Genomic DNA, 22,222 nt, shown 5'->3' on the forward strand with positions numbered 1-22,222 from the left:
ATCTGCATGTATAAGTGTAAGTTATGTAGTGTGTATGTGTATCTGCATGTATAAGTGTATGCTGTGTAGTGTGTGTGTATCTGCATGTATAAGTGTAAGCTATGTAGTGTGTGTATCTTCATGTATAGGTGTAAACTATGTAGTGTGTGTGTATCTGTATGTATAAGTGTATGCTGTGTAGTGTGTGTATCTGCATGTATAAGTGTATGCTGTGTAGTGTGTATCTGCATGTATAAGTGTAAGCTATGTAGTGTGTGTATCTGCATGTATAAGTGTAAGCTATGAAGTGTGTATCTGTAAGTATAAGTGTATGCTGTGTAGTGTGTGCATCTGCATGTATATGTGTAAGCTTTGCAGTGTGTGTATCTGCATGTATAAGTGTAAGCTATGTAGTATGTGTGTGTATCTGTAAGTATAAGTGTATGCTGTGTAGTGTGTGTATCTGCATGTATATGTGTAAGCTATGTAGTGTGTGTATCTGCATGTATAAGTGTAAGCTATGTAGCATGTGTATCTGTATGCATGTGTGTGTGTATATCTGTATGTATAAGTGTATGCTATGTAGTGTATGTATTTGCATGTATAAGTGTACACTATGTAGTGTGTGTGTATCTGTATGTATGAGAGTGTGTGTATCTACATGTAAAAGAGTATGCTATGTAGTGTGTGTATCAGCATGTATAAGTGTAAGCTATGTAGTGTGTGTGTCTGCATGTATAAGTGTATGCTATGTAGTGTGTGTATCTGCATGTATAAGTGTAAGCTATGTAGTGTGTGTATATATCTGTATGTATAAGAGTGTGTGTATCTGCATGTATAAGTGTATGCTATGTAGTGTGTGTATCTGCATGTATAAGTGTAAGCTATGTAGTGTGTGTGTATCTGCATGTAGAAGTGTAAGCTATGTAGTGTGTGTGTATTTGCATGTATAAGTGTAAGCTATGTAGTGTGTGTGTGTGTATCTGTATATATAAGTGTATTCTGTGTAATGTGTGTGTGTGTGTATCTGCATGTATAAGTGTAAGCTATGTAGTGTGTGTATGTCTGCATGCATAAGTGTATGCTGTGTAGTGTGTGTGTATATCTGTATGTATAAGTGTAAGCTATGTAGTGTGTGTGTATCTGCATGTAGAAGTGTAAGCTATGTAGTGTGTGTATGTCTGCATGCATAAGTGTATGCTGTGTAGTGTGTGTGTATCTGTATGTATAAGTGTAAGCTATGTAGTGTGTGTGTGTGTATCTGCATGTAGAAGTGTAAGCTATGTAGTGTGAATCTGCATGTAGAAGTGTAAGCTATGTAGTGTGTCTCTGTATGAATATGTGTATGCTGTGTAGTGTGTGTGAGTATCTGTATGTATAAGTGTAAGCTATGTAGTGTGTGTTTATCTGTATGCATAAGTGTAAGCTATGTAGTGTAGGTGTGTATCTGTATGTATAAGTGTAAGCTATGTAGTGAGTGTGTGTATCTGCATGTATAAGTGTAAGCTATGTTGTGTGTGTGTGTGTATCTGCATGTAAAAGTGTAAGCTATGTAATGTGTGTGTGTAACAGAGCTTCTGCCATCTCTGTACACGCCTTGAATATATTTTATATAAAGTAATCATGTCACCTCTCAAGCACCTTTTTCTAGAGAAAAAAGACCCAGTTTGGCTTGCCTATCCTCATTGCGTAAATTAGCCATTCCCCTTATTAGCTTTGTGGCCCTTCTCTGAGCATTTTCTAGTTCTGCAATATCTTTTTATGTGATCGTCTCCAGAACTGCACGCCATAGTTAAGGTGAGGTCTTACCAGGGATTTATATAGTGACAGAATTATGCTTTCCTCCCTTGAATCAATGCCTCTTTTAATACATGCTAGTATCTTATTAGCCTTTGAAGCCACTGCCCTGCATTGTGCACCCATCTTTAGCTTGTTATCTATTAGTACTCCGAAATCCCTTTCCTCCTCTGTTTGGCTAAGTCTTGTCCCATTTAAATAATACATTGCCTGCTTATTTTTACTTCCAAAATGTAGTACCTGCCCATACTTCTAATTTTTGCAGATCCCTTTGTAACGAAAGTGTAAGCTATGTAGTGTGTGTATCTTCAGGTAGAAGTGTATGCTATGTAGTGTGTGTGTATCTCCATGTATAAGTGTATGCTATGTAGTGTGTGTGTATCTCCATGTATAAGTGTATGCTATGTAGTGTGTGTGTATCTCCATGTATAAGTGTATGCTATGTAGTGTGTGTATGTGTGTGTATCTGCATGTATAAGTGTATGCTATGTAGTGTGTGTGTATCTCCATATATAAGTGTATGCTATGTAGTGTGTGTGTATCTGCATGTGTAAATGTATGCTATGTAGTGTGTGTGTATCTGCATGTATAAGTATATGCTATGTAGTGTGTGTATCTGCATGTCTAAGTGTATGATATGTAGTTTGTGTTTCTGTGTATTTGAGTGTGTGTACATGTATATGTGTAGCTTGTGTTACTGTACATTTTTGCATAGAATCTAGAATATTAATGGGGAATGCAGAGAGCAGTTTTAAAGAATCTATTTGTTAAATGTCCAATTAAGATAAAAAATATTTAGCACTGTCTCTGCAAAGGCTAATTAAATACAGAGTTCACTTAGCTATATCAGTGGTTTGAGCTTGTGTTTGATTTGCTGCATAAGAGTATTAAGATATTATTTTATTTAGAATTTTATTTATATTACTTTGGTCTTATGATTTTTAAACCCCATCCCTGCTCACAACATATCACACTTTTGTTGTGTACCCTTCATTATAGGTGTATTTATCCATATTCCCCAAATCATATATTGTAATTGTCTTCTTACCCCATGCAAGTACTGAGATATAAAGAAAAGCTGCCATGCTAATTGTTGAGTGCATTGAGAAAAATGTATGACTGTAGACACCCGAAATTCACAAAGGTACAGAAAGCAAAGGTTATAACTTTAATGGGAGTGTGTGACCGATTCTGTACTTATACAAATGCTTGCACTGTTATTGGTTAATTTTAGTTTATGCTCAGCATCAGTGAAGTCTGCATGCACAGCACATTCTACACACAAGAGTTTTGTTCTCAATAGACAGTTGCCTCTGAAGCCAGACACAAACAGAACCATGAAGCACTGGACAGGAATGTAAAGTGTTGCTGTTGTTTGGATATGTGACATCACTAAGTGGGCGGGGTAAAGTTTGGTAACCTGGGGGCAGCTGCTAGTACGTGCTGCTGAACTCAGACCTCCCTGCACTCAATGACTACAGTCTGTGCTATGTTCAGTGATTTTAATTACTTCTGTTGTATAATTAATTTGTTAATGTTCAAAGTTTTTTTTTCCCCCTACAAACATGGCAACTTGAAGCAACAAGCAGTGCTCATGCATGATTTTTTTCTGTAAGCAAGGTTTGCATTAGTAATAGTTTGTAGTACTGATGTTGATGCAACTACCAGTCACTTTTTACTTACATCGAAATCTACTTTTTCCCCATCAGGGATCTTCAAAGGCACCAAATTAGGCATAAATAATCTGATAATAAAAAAGTAAAGAAAATCAATATTATTTTGATTATATTTTTATATAATCGTGTTGCACCCATTTTTCCTTTCTGTCTTATTCTTATATTTTTCATTTGTCTACTTACTTGGGTTTCGGCTTTGATTCTTCTAGTGCCCAGTGTAGATATGAAAAACAATAAAAACAAAGATAAGGATGAGAAAAAAGACACATGGCCATAAAACATCCCTGTCATTGCTTATAAAATTTATATTACTCAAGGACAAAGAGATTAATTCAATTTCCTGATAGGATAACTTTGTAAACAGAGCCAATTTGGCTTTCAATATATATCTTAAAATGAACTTCGTGTTTTAAAACTCATTTAAAGGGACATTAAACACTTTGTGATGATAATATAAAATGATAAATCATATCTATATAAAAATCTCTACAATGTATTTTCATTATTTATTTTGTCCCCTTTTCCTGTAATTCCATTCTGAAATTATGGGCATTTCTGTTTCTGTTAGAAATGGAAGTGCAGGACACAGTTATATTCCACACAGCCATTGGCTGCACACTCTAGTGGCCTATGTATAACTGTCCCTAATTGGCCACAGCAGAGAAAGTTACCTAAGTTACAACATGGCAGCTCCCATTGTTTTATAGGCATTACAATGTTACACTTATTTTGTAACTATTTAAACAACTAATGAAACTTTAAAAAAAATACATCTACATGTTATTATCATACTAAACTTTTGGTTAAATGTATCATTCTATCTAGCATCTATTTAGTGTTTAATGCCCCTTTAAGTAATTACACTTGCGTTGTAGTTTGTTCCAGGAAATATGTCATTGGTTAAGCAAAATATTTCAATATGACACATCAGACAAAGAAACAATTTATTTATTTATTGTGTGGGGGGGGGGAAATGCAGTAAAAATGTGTATAATATACTGCTGCCATTGCAACATGGCCGGTAAATTGTCAATTTTAAGCAACTTTCTAATTTACTCCTTGTATCAATTTTCTTCGTTCTCTTGCTATCTTTATTTAAAAAAGAAGGAATGTATAAGCATAGGAGCCGACCCATTTTTGGTTCAGGACCTGGGTAGTGCTTGCTGATTGAAGGCTACATTTAGACACCAATCAGCAAAAGCTACCCAGGTGCTGAACCTAAAATGGGCAGGCTCTTAAGCTTACATTCCTGCTTTTTCAAATAAAGATGGCAAGAGAACAAATAAAAATGGATAGTAGGAGTAAATTAGAAAGTTGCTTAAAAATACATCTATCTGAATCTGGAAATAAAAAAAATGGGTTTAGTATTTCTTTAGTTTACAGCTTGCTTTTTGCTGCTAATTTACATATTTTTTGTACATTTTGTTTTATAATTGTGTCAGCTAACCCTAACCCTTTCATGTTCAGTTTGGTAGGTTTTAGAAGAAAATGGCTGACTCTGGATATGTTGCTTACGGGATAGTATAAAAGAGTTGTTTAATGCATGTGATCTTTGCCTGTGGCACCCACATATATTTAAAAATATTTAATAAACTATTTTACAGCTATGTCAAATGTTTATGTTTAGCTAATATATTTTTCTTTATCACCAGTATCTCATCACTTATGTAAATTGTCTAAGGGATAGGACCCTGTATATTCTGTCACACTTTGTCTTTCCTGCCTTTATTTACAGTGCCCCTGTGTAGTGCTACAGAATTGGCGCTTAAATGGATATTCCAGACAAAATTGGAATCCACACAGATGCATTTCAGTTTTGAATAGAAGCATATTTGTAATATACATGTAATGATGATAATGCTTCTAATAAAAGCTATAGCTGTTTCTAAAGTGTATTTAAGTATGCACCGTGCACCAGCTTTTTAACACAGCACTTGTTTAGAGAGCCTAAGGTGATCACACCATCTGGTAATGACTCAATTTGTTAATTGCTGACCTGATACAAGCCCCACTGGTACTAAAATGCTGGTACACTGAGAATATCTAGCTATGCTTCACATGCAGAGAAAAATGTTAACACTAAAACAGTGATAACTTTTACTAGAAGCATTTTTGCCAATACACGTATATTGCAAGTATGTTTATATTCAAAGATGTAATAAATCTATGTGAATTACATCTTTGAATATAAACATGACCGGAATGTCCATTTAACAAATAGATTATGTATGTGTGTATATAAAGTATATATTATGAATTATTTGTTACATAATATAGTTGATATTTATAGGTGTTTTTATATATAAAATATTGAAGTGAACATCATACTTAAATCTTTATTTGAAAATAAATATTCATGTGTTTTATACATTTTAAAAATGTTCATCATTATGTATTATTAGCTGTAAATGGGTGTTCTTTCCTCTTACACCAAGTAGAGGCAGACATCATTTGTGCACATTAACACAGACTTTCCAACTCTCCCTGAAGTTCAGGTAATTTTCCTCATTGTAATAGCTGCTCCCTGATGCCCTCAAATAAAATGTAATCTCCCTGAAACTACAAGTACCATGATCCAACTCGGCCCAAATCCGGAGCGCAGTAGCTATTGAAGCCACCTCCCCGAAATTAGTATTTGTAGGTTGGGAAGTCTGTTAACACCAGCTTTTGGCTTGCTGAAAGTTATTAATGACCTTTATGGGAACTGAACATACATTTAAATTTAAACTGCTGAAGGGGCAGAACTTCAGTAACCAGGACTATTGAAGGGTTTACATTTTAAGAATATCTTTTAACCCCTTCACTATTGAAAATTTCAGAGAAAAACTTGCCCAAATACTGGAGAATTTTTAGCATTTTTGCTAAACATTTAAACAGAAATAGAGCCTTTGTTTTTTTTAATTTACCTATGAGGACTATATATATACTGTATATATATATATATATATATATATATATATATATATATATATATATATATATTTATTAATATATTATTTTTTATTAGATAACCCAAGGTATTGATCTAAGCCACTGGTTCTCAGGTATCTCAAACCTCTAAAATCTCAATTCTCATTTTGATATCTGAACTGGAGCACAGGTGAAATAACAAGCTTATTATCATTAAACATGGTTATTATCCTGCTCTTACCCAAGGTCATCCTGAAAATCTGGCCTGCTGGGGAGGCCTGAGGACAGGTTTAAAAAACAGTGATCTAGGCCCACTTATCGGGCAGACTTGCTGGGCCTATGGCTCTTATCTGCCAAATACAATCATTTAAAAAAATTGTTAACTTTATCCTAAACTTTGGGTTTCTCACTGAAATAATGTAAACACAACTACTCCAGTCATAAGACAAATGGTTGTAAAAGCTTATCTGGTGCCTCCTTTGTCCAAAAACAGCAGACATGCATGGCTTTGCAATTTGTTATGGCAATTAGAAGGCCGCTAATTGCAGCTGTGCACCACACTTCTGAAATTCCAAGCAGTGAAGGGGTTATTCAGTTAGCTTGTAAATAAAGCCACAGTCTACACACAGAGCTTGTTTAACACTAAACACTAAGGGCGCGATCCGATATAGATCGCAGTTTGCGGCGCAAGCGAGGGAACCGGCGTCGCCCGCAGTTTCAGCTCGCAACTCGAGCTATCCCATATAAGTCGCCGTCAGATGCTAACGTGCCGTAAGTCTGACAAACCAGCGATGTCCAGAAATCTGCGCAAGTACAAATTTCTGGCGTCGCCAGTGACTTGCGGCACGTTAGAAACTGCCGGCGCCTATAAAACCTGACTAAAGTCTAAAACACCCGCACTGTCTAACACGCCTCCCTAACATAGCCCGACACGTCTAACACGCCTCCCTAACATAGCCCGACACGTCTAACCCTCTATCCGCTATCCCCCCTCACTAGCCTAACAATAAAAAAGCTATTAACCCCTAAACCGCCGATCCCGTACCCCGCCGCAACCTAATAAAGTTATTAACCCCTAAACCGCCGCTCCCGTACCCCGCCGCCAGCTATATTATATCTATAACCCCCTAAAGTGATCCCCTAACACCGCCGCCATCTATATTAAAATGATTAACCCCTAATTTAATCTACCTACCCCGCCGCCAGCTATATTATCTATATTAACCCTAAGTATATTATAGTTAATATAGGTATTACATTATATATATTAACTATATTAACCCTAATTATATTAGGGTTAATATAGTTAATATAGTTACTATAGTATTTATATTAACTATATTAACTCTATCTAACCCTAACTAAATTTATATTAAATTAATCTAATTCATTTATAAACTAAAATATTCCTATTTAAATCTAAATACTTACCTATAAAATAAACCCTAAGATAGCTACAATATAATTAATAATTACATTGTAGCTATGTTAGGGTTAATATTTATTTTACAGGTAAATTGTTAATTATTTTAACTAGGTATAATAGCTATTAAATAGGTATTACCTATTTAATAGCTACCTAGTTAAAATAATTACCCAATTACCTGTAAAATAAATCCTAACCTAAGTTACAAATACACCTACACTATCAATAAATTTAATAAACTACAAACATCTATCTAAAAATACAATTAAATTAACTAAACTACAAAAAAAAAAAAACACTAAATTACAAAAAATAAAAAAAAGATTACAAGATTTTTAAGCTAATTACACCTATTCTAAGCCCCCTAATAAAATAATAAACCCCCAAAATAAAAAAAATTCCCTGCCCTATTCTAAATTAAACAAATTTCAAAGCTCTTTACCTTATCAGCCCTTAAAAGGGCCTTTTGTGGGGCATGCCCCAAAGAATTCAGCTCTTTTGCATACAAATACAATACCCCCCCCCCCATTACAACCCACCACCCACATACCCCTATTCTAAAACCACCCAAACCCCCCTTAAAAAAGCCTAACACTACCCCCCTGAAGATCTCCCTACCTTGTCTTCACCACACCGGGCCGAACTCCTGATCCGATCCGGGCGATGTCTTCCTCCAAGCGGCAAAGAAGAATTCTTCCTCCGGCGATGTCTTCCTCCAAGCGGCAAAGAAGAATTCTTCCTCCGGCGACGTCTTCCTCCAAGCGGCAGCAAAGTCTTCATTCTTCCGGCGGCATCTTCAATCTTCTTTCTTCGCTCCGCCGCCGCAGAGCATCCATCACGGCCGACTGCTGAACTACGAATGAGGTACCTTTAAATGACGTCATCCAATATGGCGTCCGCCGAATTCCGATTGGCTGATAGGATTCAGCCAATCGGAATTAAGTTAGAAAAATCTGATTGGCTGATTGAATCAGCCAATCAGATTCAAGTTCAATCCGATTGGCTGATCCGAACAGCCAATCAGATTGAGCTCGCATTCTATTGGCTGATCGGATTGAAGATGCCGCCGGAAGAATGAAGACTTTGCTGCCGCTTGGAGGAAGACGTCGCCGGAGGAAGAATTCTTCTTTGCCGCTTGGAGGAAGACATCGCCGGAGGAAGAATTCTTCTTTGCCGCTTGGAGGAAGACATCGCCCGGATCGGATCAGGAGTTCGGCCCGGTGTGGTGAAGACAAGGTAGGGAGATCTTCAGGGGGGTAGTGTTAGGCTTTTTTAAGGGGGGTTTGGGTGGTTTTAGAATAGGGTTATGTGGGTGGTGGGTTGTAATGGGGGGGGGGTATTGGATTTGTATGCAAAAGAGCTGAATTCTTTGGGGCATGCCCCACAAAAGGCCCTTTTAAGGGCTGGTAAGGTAAAGAGCTTTGAAATTTGTTTAATTTAGAATAGGGCAGGGAATTTTTTTTTATTTTGGGGGTTTATTATTTTATTAGGGGGCTTAGAATAGGTGTAATTAGCTTAAAAATCTTGTAATCTTTTTTTTATTTTTTGTAATTTAGTGTTTTTTTTTTTTGTAGTTTAGTTAATTTAATTGTATTTTTAGATAGATGTTTGTAGTTTATTAAATTTATTGATAGTGTAGGTGTATTTGTAACTTAGGTTAGGATTTATTTTACAGGTAATTGGGTAATTATTTTAACTAGGTAGATATTAAATAGGTAATACCTATTTAATAGCTATTATACCTAGTTAAAATAATTAACAATTTACCTGTAAAATAAATATTAACCCTAACATAGCTACAATGTAATTATTAATTATATTGTAGCTATCTTAGGGTTTATTTTATAGGTAAGTATTTAGATTTAAATAGGAATATTTTAGTTTATAAATGAATTAGATTAATTTAATATAAATTTAGTTAGGGGTGTTAGGGTTAGATAGAGTTAATATAGTTAATATAAATACTATAGTAACTATATTAACTATATTAACCCTAATATAATTAGGGTTAATATAGTTAATATATATAATGTAATACCTATATTAACTATAATATACTTAGGGTTAATATAGATAATATAGCTGGCGGCGGGGTAGGTAGATTAAATAAGGGATTAATCATTTTAATAGAGATGGCGGCGGTGTAAGTGGCTTACATTAGGGGTTAATAATATTAATATAGCTGGCGGCGGTATAGGGGGATTAGATTAGGGGTTAATAATTTTTATATAGGTGGCAGCGGTGTAAGGGGTCAGATTAGGGGATAGATAAGGTAGATGACAGCGGTGTAAGGGGTTCTAATTAGGGGATAGATAAGGTAGATGGCGGCGGTTTTAGGGGCTCACAGTAGGGGGTTAGTTTATGTAGATGGCGGCGGGGTCCGGGAGCGGCGGTTTAGGGGTTAATAACTTTATTAGGGATTTCGGGGGGGGGGATCGCGGTTGACAGGTAGATAGACATTGCGCATGCGTTAGGTGTTAGGTTTATTTTAGCAGATCGCGGTTGACAGGGAGATAGACATTGCGCATGCGTTAGGTGTTAGGTTTATTTTAGCAGCCAGTTTAGGAAGTTACGGGGCTCCAATAGTCAGCGTAAGGCTTCTTACGGCTGCTTTTTGTGGCGAGGTGAAAATGGAGTAAGTTTTCTCCATTTTCGCCACGTAAGTCCTTACGCTGCATATTGGATACCAAACTGCGCGGGTTTGGTATACCTGCCTATAGCCCAAAAAACTACGGGCGACGGCAGAAATATACGGGCGTAACTTCTAGGTTACGCCGTATATGTGATACCAAACCCGCGCAAATATTGGCGTCGCCGGCTTTTGCGGACGACGATTTTTATCGGATCGACCCCTATAACAGGATCGCAGCATGCGCCTCTGTGTTGGGCGGGCTATTATAGTGCAACACATATTTGTTAGACCATGTCATTTAAGGACTAGCAAAACTGCAAGTTTGTGTTTAACCCCTGCAAATGTGTTAAATTACCACTTAGGAGCCACAGATATAACCATTGAGTCACATGACTCTTGCTGGTGCTGGACTGTGGTTATGTCTGCTTGGGACCAGCTTTCTTGCGAATCCTGAGGTGCACTTTAACTATGTGTTTAACCATTTATTCATCACATAGACTTCCACAGTTGCTTGTACTAAAATTACATGCTCCAAAGAATGTCCTTTTGCACTATAATGCCCCTTTAATGTATATCTTACTGAGTTAGTGTGGATGTTTGTACCAAAAGAGAGAGAGAACCCAGTAGCTTTTGTTAACTGCTTATGCCATTTGTACAAAGGTACTATGTCACCGAGTACTTTGCCAAGTTTACCCTATTGACTTAGTACCTAAGTCCTACTTTCTAGATCATGCTGCAGTCCCTGCTGTCAGCTTTGACAGAAAAGAGTGCAGCCACAGGTCTGAAGGCATCTGCCTTCATATTGTAAGGAAGAACTGATTGTTACAGCAAAGCCATTTGGTGAGGGAGGGGTAGCGCTACAAAAAAGTGTGATGGTCCTGGATAGGCACAAACCAAGGATGTGGCGGACATTTTCTAAAGTAAAGACCTTAGTGAAGGACACCAAGGTACATTTCGAATAAAAACATCATTATATAGTGATGGGTGTGATTATACTGATGCAGATACCACAGATCCTATACAGCCCTCCTCTGGGTATACCCATGTGCCATTGTCACTACTGTGTCATTATATAGTGAGATTATACTGATGCAGATACCACTGACCCTATAACCAGCCCTCCTCTGGCTATACCCATGAGCCAGTGTCACTACTGTGTCTTTGTATAGTGCTGGGTAGATGCAGATACACATCCAGTATTTTACTTTGGGCTAGATTTATTAAAGCTAAGGCGTACAGGGGCGCGTATACGCGCCCCTGTACGCCTCAGCTTGCCTGTGGAGGGGCGAAATTACCCGCAGGTATTCGCCATTGCAAATTTTGCGCTCGCGTGCAATCCCGCCCCCTGACCGCGCACAGCCAATCATGCGCGGGCAGGAGCTGTCAATCTCCTCGGTCTGACTAGACCGAGGAGATTGAATTTCGCCACATTAGAGGTGGCGAAGAGCTTAGGGAAGCGGCGGTCTGGTGACTGCTGCTTGATAAATGACGGCGAGCAAGTTCTTGTGAGAACTTGCAGCCGTAGGGCTTTAATAAATCTAGCCCTTAGGCTTTATTTATTCCATAACTTATCACCCAATATCGCTAGCAGTCTCTTGACAAGCCACTAACTTTATTCACACTACATATTCTCCATTTCCTATTATTTAATCAGAAAGAAAAGATATACTAAGGTTGTGAATCACAACCTTAGTATATCTTTTCTTTCTAATTAAGTACTACTAATAATAAACCTCAGGTGCTGGTTAAAGTGCTTTACCTTTGCATTTAAAGCTCCAGGTAAACAGTGGCAGCTTGCTTCTTGAATCTTCCCTCTCTCTGTCTCACTCAGTCATTTTCCCGGTACTAAGCGGCATCACGTGGGAGTGGCCACAACCCTGTGAAACGTGGCGCCGCATGTGTCAAGGAGGAGTCAGGACCAGCATTCATCTGTCCTACTCCTCCCTCCCCGCAGCAAAATGGACAGCGGACACGGCAAGGGCCAGTAACGGACACCAGTGCCCGTGTTTGGACACCTTGCCTATCCCTGGTGATGGTAGACTGCAGTGGTGTCAATATATATGACCTGGGAGGAGGAGGGGGATCGCAACGCTACAGAAACACTTTTTTTAATTAATAAATTAATATATACATTTTTTGTAAAGTATGTTGACTTGGTAGCTAAGATGGCGGAGGTCATTGGAAAGGAGAAGGTTTAGAGAGCAGTTTTGGAGGGATCAGGAAGGTGGGAGGGTAAGGAGGATCCTAAACTGCAGGAATAGAAAAAAAAGCTGAACGCCAAAGGGGGTGCAATAAGATTGGCTACAGCCTGAATCGTCAGTGAAGTAGGAAATAGAGTATTTGTCACAATTGGAGGAACAGCGACATATAGGAAAACATAAAAGGGTAATTAATAAAATAAAAAATAAGCGTTTCCAAAGCCTTTCATGAATGAAAGTCCCCATCTTTTACTTTATGATTAATAATATTGTAACTGAAAAAGTTAAAGTTTACCATCATTTTATCATCACTAAATAGACATGGCAGCAATGTTTGCTACATTGTTTATAGTAATATTATACATAGTTGGAAACACTGCTGCCATACAATAGTAAAGACGTGCACACTCTTAAGCCCTTATCAGAGTTGCTTTTCAACAAAGAATACAAAGAATAAAGCAAATTTGATAGTAGAAGTAAATTGGAAAGCTGTTTACAATTGCATGCTCTACCTAAATCATGAAAGTTTAATTTTGACTTTTTTAATTTTTAAGGACTCTTGCTTTGTATTTTTTTTTGGAAGTTTATTCATCAACATAACAGCTGTAACAAATGTCATTATTACATAATAATTTAATATATACATCTGTTCAGCATAAAATACAACAGCAAAGACTAAGGTACTGGATTATATACTGTATTATATGATTCTTGCTAAAGAGACATTGAATGATTTTGATCAAGTGATTGACACCCCTCATGGGTTGAACCTGGGGATTAGTACTTAAAGGAGCAGTTCACAGTAAAAACATTTGTTTCCTTTAAATGTGTTCCTGATGATTTGTTATATGAGCTGCCGCATATAAATTGTATGAGAAATTGCACATTTATGCTTCTTTTTGCAAAATAAATAGCTTGATTTGCTCATCAAAATAAGCTTGGTTTGCTGACAAATCAGATCTTGTTATCTTATCACTTAACCCTTTAAGGACACAGCTTTCAGTTTGCTCAATTGTTTTTATGACGGAAAAATTCCGTCATATGTCCTTAAGAGGTTAAATACTTTCCTTTCTTGTCTTTGTACAATACTTAGAAAGAACAATTGAGAATTAACATTTTAGAGTTTTATCTCTTCCACTCCCACTGTGATTGTAATTTCTTCTGCTGACTCCATAGTTTCTCAATAGCCTATACCTAGGTATGGAAACTTTCAGTTTTGGTAGGGATACTAAAGGCTAAATCAACTATTTTAAATGCCAGTATAAAGGCTAAGGAGCTATTTGTAAATTATTTAGTACACTACAGCAGGTAAAATGGATCATTGGGAACAAATTAAAGGAGAGATTTTGGTAAACTGTCCCTTTAATATGTTCCTGATTAAAGTAGGAGTCAAAGCTTGTGACACCCTCCATGACTTTGTAAATCTAAAGAGTCTGTTCACTATAGTTATCTTACTTAATAACCTCTATAATACTTTGTAACTTGTACTTAAATTTGTTAATTGATTTTTTTGGGGGGCGAGGATTTCCTTTATACACTTTAACCTATGTTTATATGTATACTTTCTAAAAAGAGTAATAGCTGCCATACTACAATAAACTATTGCTATATTAGATGACCATTTGTCCTCATTCTTGTAGGATTTTCATAGTGTGGGAGCTGTATCAGTATCAAGCCATGCCCCCATACTGTCCAACTCCAGCTCTGCAATGATTCATCTATGCCTCAAGACCACTCAGACTCAACCCTCAGCTATCCTGCCCCTTCTCCCAGTGGTAATCTATATGTCAGCGACCCATTAGATGTCAGTAATTTATATAAATGTATACATAAATGAGACATATATGTTAAGCCAGCAATCAGCATTGGACCTGAGCCTACCTAGGTATGCTTTTCAGCAAATGATAACAAGAGAACAAAATGTATATAATAGAGGTAAATTGGAAAGTTTTGTTTAAATTGTATGCTTTATCTGAATCACAAAAGAAAGCATTAGGGGTTTATCTCCCTTTAGTAAAGTACAATCTGTCTCCTTCCCTAATAATATTCTCCCCATCTTTTCCACTGTTCCATCTACACCTTCTTTTTCTCTTCTCTTCTATATCTTTTGTCAACACTTTGACAAGTTTCAACCAATCAGAAAGCTGAATAAAAAGAAAACTGAATGGCAGGAGGGTTTATCATATTTTTGGGCCATCCTCTAATGGGGTCATGATTGCCTAAGACATTTGATTGATCTGGGGTTTGATGTGACTTAATCCAGTTTGTGTAAATGTAAACATGTCAAATCAGGACAAATTAATAACAACAGCATATAGTCAGATGCATGTGAGTGTATACATAGATTGTTTTAAATTTTTTGTCTCTGCTCAAATTTAGGTTATTGATGGCCCCTTGATAAAATAAAGGCCTGATTTTATTAATTAATGCTGTTAGATGTATTTTTGTGTAGTGACTCAGGTAGCATGCAGTCATTAGAGGTATTTTTTCTTCCCTTTTCTGTTGCTTCCTCTGTTTATTCCCAACACAAACATGCATACAAAATTAAGATAAAGGTCCCTTGGTCATTATTAACCTCTTAGTCACCAAACATTCTGTAAATGTTCTATAAAATGTACAGTTACAGAAATCAGTATACTAATCAAGATGGCTGTGATAATGCAGTTACTTGCCAATAGGTGGTGCTACCAGAGCATTCTTATTATGTCAACTAAGTGATTTGTATTAAGATGAACTGTAAGGTGTGGCAACAAAGTTCCCATGAGGAAATGCTTTTAGCTGGATCAGCTAGCAGGGTGTGGAGAAGAATAGACAGGATTAAAGAGTTATTTAGTTATACAGATAGACAATGAGGATTCTTATATAGTGTAAGAAATGTTGTGAAGAGGTGGAAATAAAGTTTTAAAGGGATATAAAACCCAAAAATGTTCTATTGTGATTCAGACAGAGCATACCATTTTTAAAAAAAAGTTTCCAATTTACTTTTATTATCAAATTTTATTTGTTGTATTCATTGTTGAACAGATACTTAGGTAGGTGGCTGAAGCACTACATGGCAGGAAGTAGTGCTGCCACCTAGTGTTACTGCAAATGGATACAATTTTGGGAAAACTGCTGCCATATAGTGCTCCAGACACATGCACACTCCTGAGCTTACATGCCTGCTTTTAAAAAAAAAGATACTAAGAGAACGAAGAAAAATTGATAATAGAAGTAAATTAGAAAGTTGTTTAACATGACATGATCATGAAAGAAAAAAATTGGGTTTCATGTCCCTTTTAAGTATTTATATCCTTATCTAACCACTTCTTATTTATTGTCCTTTGTTTCCTACTTTTACAATAAAGCATTGGAGGACAGTACCAACTTTAAAGAGCCTATGGATAGAAAATTGGAAGGTTTCCATGCATGGGCCTAGTTCCCATTGCTGTTGTTGAATAGTAGTAACATAAACCATCTCCATAGACTGTAATTGAGATATTTTGTACAGTTTACAACAGCAATAGAAATTAGCCCATGTTCTTTTAAACTAGCGGGTTTCTTATTTATTTTAGTGTGGCCTGTGGGATAGTGGCCATCATGCCAGTTTTGTGTGATATCCTCTATGTGTTTGCTTTAGGGAATGCATTCTTGGATGACCCCCAGGATCATGTTATGATGAGGAAAATGGCTCAAAGCTTTATTTTTTAAGCTGCCATTAAGATGGTCCGCACTAATGCTTAGAGCATTGCTATGGTGGTCCTTGCTAGGTGTGCCTTATGGCTTAAATCTTATTCTACAGCTTCATGTCCTGAAAGGGAAGCTCTCCATTATCTTCTCTTTAAGGACAAGATCCTTTTGGTCCAAGCCTGGAAGCTATCATATCCATGGTTATTTAAGCAAGGGAGCTTTCCTACCACAGGACAAAAAGTCCAAGACTAGGGGGAAACTCTATGGCTGCTCCCAGGCCTTTTGCTTTACACTTGAGACCCACTTATGCCTGGGCCAAATCTTCTCCTGTTTTTTGCTTAAAGGTGTGCCCCCACTCAGGATTGGGGGGTCAGACTAAGGTTTTTTCAGGAGGTTTTGGCAACATCTATTTTTTTGTTTTTGATCCATACTGCCTTGGAATATATTTATTCTGTCTCAAATGTTTCATGATCCCAAGACAGCAAGAAAGAACCATGCTATCGTGCATGGCAGCTTTGAAGTCATTGCTCCAGTTCCTCTGTCAGAACAGGGACAGGGGTTTTAATCTGGCATGTTCTCAGTTCATTAAAATGAGGGATATTCTCATCCTATTTTGGATCTCAAAACACTGAACAAATTTCTGAAGGTATCTAGATAGATTCAAAAAGGAAACTATTCTCAATATTCTTCCTCTTTTGTAGGGGGATCCAGTTTATGTCTACAATAGCTTATGTTTACATTCCAAATCACATGGATTGTATGATGTTCCTCTGCTTTGCTTTTCATTCTTTTGTAGCTCTGTTGTTCGGTTTGGACACAGAGTGTTTACCATAGTACTGAGAGCTTTAATGATTGTGGCTTGACCCAGAAAAAAATTGTTTGCCCTTTTCCTTTAACAAGCAGATGATCGCTTAGATGTCTTGCTTTTGATGCTATGCAGACACAGCTGGTGTATAAATGTTCACTTTTTCCTCAAATTTCATGGGATACATATGTCATTGGCTTGGTGTCTATGATACTATATTTGAAAAAGAAGTGCAGGAACAAGTTGCAAACTATGTGTGCTGGCTTGCAGCAAAATTCCCTTCCAACTGTAGCATATAGCATAGAAATGGGTTGATGTTTTGCTGCTTCAGATGTAGTACCCTTTGCCAAGGCCAGGTTTCACCTACGACTTCTTCAACCAGTGATGCTGCACCAGTGGAACAGAGATCTGTCTCTGTCTTGGTGGCAGACGCACCAATATGTTGTCCAGGGGGGCTCATTTCAGAGGTCACAATGGATGCTGATTACAACAGATGCCCAGAGATTCTTGAAAGAGGTTTTGTACATTCCCTGGTACACAGAAAACAGCCACTGCATGATATTGTGCCACAGTGCAGGGTCCTCAAGCACATCTAATGAATGTGCTAGTGGTCCCGTGGTCCTTCAGGTTGATGTACATCTTCCCTCCAGGTGTGATGCTACTCCAGGGTGATAGCCAGAATCAAACAGGAGAGGGCATCAGTGATTCTTATCGGTCTTGCAGAACCTGGTATACAAACCTCATTTAAATTTTCTCTACATCTTCTCTATACTGCATCTTCTTCCCAGAAAGGACCTTCTGTCACAGGGCCCATTCTTTATCTGCACATTTGGACATTAGTTTTAACACTTACTTTTAGCCAGCAGTGGACTGTCTGATAATGTTATCAATACCTTAAATCAGGTGTGGAAACCTGTGACCAAGCATATTGATCACAATGTGTGAAAAATGTAATTTAGCCTAAAGGATATTGTTGGAGATCCTATTGGATCCCTACATTTTTTGAGATTCTCCAAGGAGGTTTGGAGATGGGTCTGTATGCTAGTTTGCTGAAGTGCCAGATTTCTGCTCTGTCCAAGTTGTATCATAGGACAATTTCTTAGCTTCCTGATATCCAGACTTTTGTTCAGGCTCTTATTAGCCTTAAGCTGGTTACCTGGCCAACTACTCCATGGAGTCAGAATGTGTTGCTAAGGCTATTTCATTTTCCTCTTTTTGAAGCCATACATAAGCTGTTGTCCTAGAAGGTTTTATTATTGACATATTTTTTTCTCCTAGGTTTGTTTCCAAACTTTTGGCCTTGTCTTCTAAACTTCCTTTGCTTCTTCCTTCCTTGTGTCTTGCTCCCAACAATTCTAAGGAGCGCCTTCTTCACAACCTTAATGTGGTTAGTACTTTGAAGTTCTATGTGGAAGTAACTCAAATTTGTCATCTTCTGTGTTATTTGTTCATTTTTCTGGTCCTAGTAAGGACCAGAATGCTTTTGCTACTGCTTTAGCAGCTTGGCTGAAGGCTTTAACCAGAAAGGTGTACTGCTCATTCAACTAGAGTATCTACTTTCATAATGATGCTTCTCTGGAACAGATTTGCAGGGCTGCCAACTAAACTTCATTTATATGAGTTTTTCAAGTTTTAACATTTTGACATTTTTCCCGAGTGTTGCAGTCCCTTGTCCAAGATTAGTAACATGCATGCCTACCTGTATTTGTCACACCCTATCTCATAGTATTCTTGTGGACTTCACTGCTTGGATATTGTGTCACATGTGTCATGATCTTTTGGACTCTCACTGTCTTTTGAAAGAAAACAACATTTATATTTACCTGATAAATTTATTTCAGGAGGATGAGTCCACAAGCCCTGCCTTGCTATTATTATACCTCTGATTGCTAGACTTGTTTACAGTTCTTTTTCCTGTGATTCTAGCTTTTCGTTTCTACTTTCGCATATATGTAACTGAGTAGGCTAGGTCAGTGCTGGGAATAAGGGGTGTTTTGTTTTCTGGTTGACAGGGAAAATAATTATCCCAAATGTCACGATTTTTTAGACTCTCACCACCCAGTTTATCAGGTAAGTATAAATTTTGTTTTCCTATGGAAAATTAATTTAGTGCAGCAGAGGAGAAGCTGGACAGCAGCTTAAATGTAAGTAAAGTTAAAGTAGTAGCGAATCTAACTTCTACAAACTAGCAGCAGCACAAAAACAACATTTTTATTTTATTTTTTATTTTTTTTACTTTGGGTCAAGATTTTTTTTTTGCATTCTTCCAAATCTAAATGCACATTTCTGATACATACATATTTGAAATTCAGTGCAAGCAGTACATTGTCACTGCACCTCTTTGTGCACCATTTAATTGTAATTCTTATGTGCAGCTTTCTCTCTCATTTATTATTTTCTATTTATTTTCTATGTTTTTTTTTATTTTGAGGCAACGTGTTATTATTTTAAAATACTGAAAATAAGGTATATTTATATATGTTTTTATTATAATGCTACATTATATGCTACATTGTATTACTGTATTGCATATTGTTGTGATTGACATATTAAAGGTTATATTTTACATCATAAACAGATCTCCCCCCCACACACACACAAACTACTGATCCTTACTGTACACCTTTTTTGTTATTATAACTACTTGCATACCCTGTAGTGAAGGTGAGCGACTACTACACGTTACTGATTTACAGATATGTACGTTTTTATTATTTTAGCTGTTATTGTTGCGTAAATCTGAGAAAATTTTAGCACTGAAAATGATCACCATTGCTTTTTCATTACTTTTGTTATTAAATTAATGTTTCACAAAATAATTTGGCAACATAATTATATAAATCAGCAGACTGCTAAATGAGTGACAGGAATTCTTGATGTGCATATCAACAACAATAACAAGGTTTTGATATTGGAATCATTCTTAGGGCCAGATTCTCTAAATCTCTCAATTCTATAACGTGCTTTGTAAATATTACGAGACCTCTCAGGGTTTTTTTCCTTGGGAACTGTGTATCTCATTAAAGGCACAGTCTAGTATAAATTAAACTTTCACTATTCAGATAGGACTTTTAATTTTAATCAACTTTCCAATTTACTTTTATTATCAAATTTGCTTTTTTCTCTTGGTATTCTTAGTTTAAACTAAACATAAGTAGGCTCATATGCTAATTTCTAAGCCTTTGAGGGCTGCCTCTTATCACATGCTTTTTAAATCTCTTTTCAACACAAAGAGAAAGAAAGTACAAGTGGGCCATATAGATAACACTGTGTTCAGGCACAGGGGGTTATTTAAGATCTAGCACAATACAATGCTAAATTTAAGACAATAGATAATAAACAGTCACAGTCATGTGATCAGGGAGCTGGAAGAAGGTTCCTAGATACAAGGTAATTACAGAGGTAAAAAGTATATTAATATAACTGTGTTGGTTCTGAAAAACTGGGGAATGAGTAATAAAGGGATTATCTATCTTTTAAAACAATAACAATTCTATGGTTGACTGTCCCTTTAAGAGGAGTTCACTAATATGTGTTATGTTAAAGGGATATGAAACCCAAACCTTTTCTTTTGTGATTCAGACAGAGCATACTATTTAAAAAAAAATCCAATTTACTTCTATTATCAAATTTGCTTCATTCTCTTGTTATCCATTGCTGAAGGAACAGTATTGCACTACTGGCAGCTAGCTGAACACATCTAGTTAGCCAATCACAAGAGACAAATGTGTGCAAGCACCAATTAGCAGCAGCTCCCACAGGTGTATGATAGTGTCGTAAAAATACATGCTCTATCTGTATCAGGCAAGTTTAATTTTGACTTTCCTTTCCCTTTAAGAGATACCCAGGTAGGTGTCTGGAGAACTACATGGCAGGAAATAATGCTGCCATCTAGTGCTCTTGCAAATGGATAACATTTTTGTAAAGCTGCTCCCGTATAGTGCCCCAGAAATGGGCAGGCTCCTAAGCTTACATCCCTGCTTTTCAACCAAAGATACCAAGCGAACAAAGAAAAATTAATTATAGAAGTAAATTAGAAAGTTGTTTAAAACCACAAGCTCTTTCTGAATCATCAAAGAAACATTTTGGATTTCATATCCCTTTAAGGAGAGTCTCTTACTTTACAATATAATGGTCAGTAAAATAAGCTGATGGGTTCTTTCCATGGCGGCAAGTTTTTGAGGAACAGGCCCTTAGTGCTGGTAATCCTAAACCACATTCTTTGATTGTTTTTTTTTCTTCAATACACAATAAACTATCTTACCTTCACCCTCTTCACTGACTTCATTAGCTTCCCCTTCATTACCTGCAAATATTAAAAAAAATGTGTTAGCCACAACCCCTTCATTATTTGAAAGAAGATGTGAATTAATTTTCAAACCTTTGTGTGGAAACAATCTCTGTTATTCGTAGATAGACATTTTGGGCTAGATTACAACTAGAGCTCCAAAATATTAGCGTTATTGAGCTAAATCAATAGCGCTCTTATTCTTTATCTCAAGTAAAGCCTCAGGTGCGCTAGCATTTGGAGGCCATAGACTTAGGGTGTGCTACAAACCCTGTTCTGGCTTTCACTTGCTTGCTAACCTGAAGGTGCACTAAGCCAAGTGCGCTAAGGACAAAGGTGTGTTAAGAAATAGTTTAAATAGCATTGTTCTTCAATCAGAATATAATGTTATTTTTATTTTAATATATATATATATATAATTTACAGAAGATAGGAAGGCACTCGCCGTATTTACAAATGTAATTTATTAGATAGTAAACGTTTTCGGGCTTGCCCCCGTCCTCAGACTGTTTCGTCTGAGGATGGGGGCAACCCTGAAAATGTTTACTATCTAATAAATTACATTTGTAAATACGGAGAGCCTTCCTATCTTCTGCAAATTGTATACTGAACTTTGAAGTGCACCCCGGAAGTTGTCTCTAAGAGGCCTAGTTATCAACGTGTCTACTTACCTGCCTTTGCCGGCCCAATACGCCCGCCTAAGCTCGCCTACCATCGCCGCCTCGGACCTGAATAATCTCGCCAAAGTTATCAAAAAAGCTGTCAAAAAGCCACGCACCAAGTACGGGGCGATGAGCAGCGGACTGTGATAGTTATCACTCATCCGATCTCGCTGCTCTTCG

At 37.0% G+C, this 22,222-nt stretch overlaps 1 protein-coding gene across 1 annotated transcript in view; it reads right to left on the reverse strand.

The window, feature by feature from the left end:
• Nucleotides 1-3,514, reverse strand: part of TNNT2 (troponin T2, cardiac type) — a 40,752-nt gene extending 37,238 nt beyond the window's left edge. Inside the window, exon 1 of the mRNA XM_053704740.1 lies at nt 3,460-3,514. Coding sequence (XP_053560715.1) covers nt 3,460-3,513 — 54 coding nt within the window. The 5' untranslated portion in view covers nt 3,514. The remainder of the gene's footprint in view (nt 1-3,459) is intronic.
• Between the last annotated feature and the right edge of the window lie 18,708 nt (nt 3,515-22,222).

This window comes from Bombina bombina, chromosome 3, assembly GCF_027579735.1.
Source record: "Bombina bombina isolate aBomBom1 chromosome 3, aBomBom1.pri, whole genome shotgun sequence".
NCBI classification, from domain to species: Eukaryota; Metazoa; Chordata; class Amphibia; order Anura; family Bombinatoridae; genus Bombina; species Bombina bombina.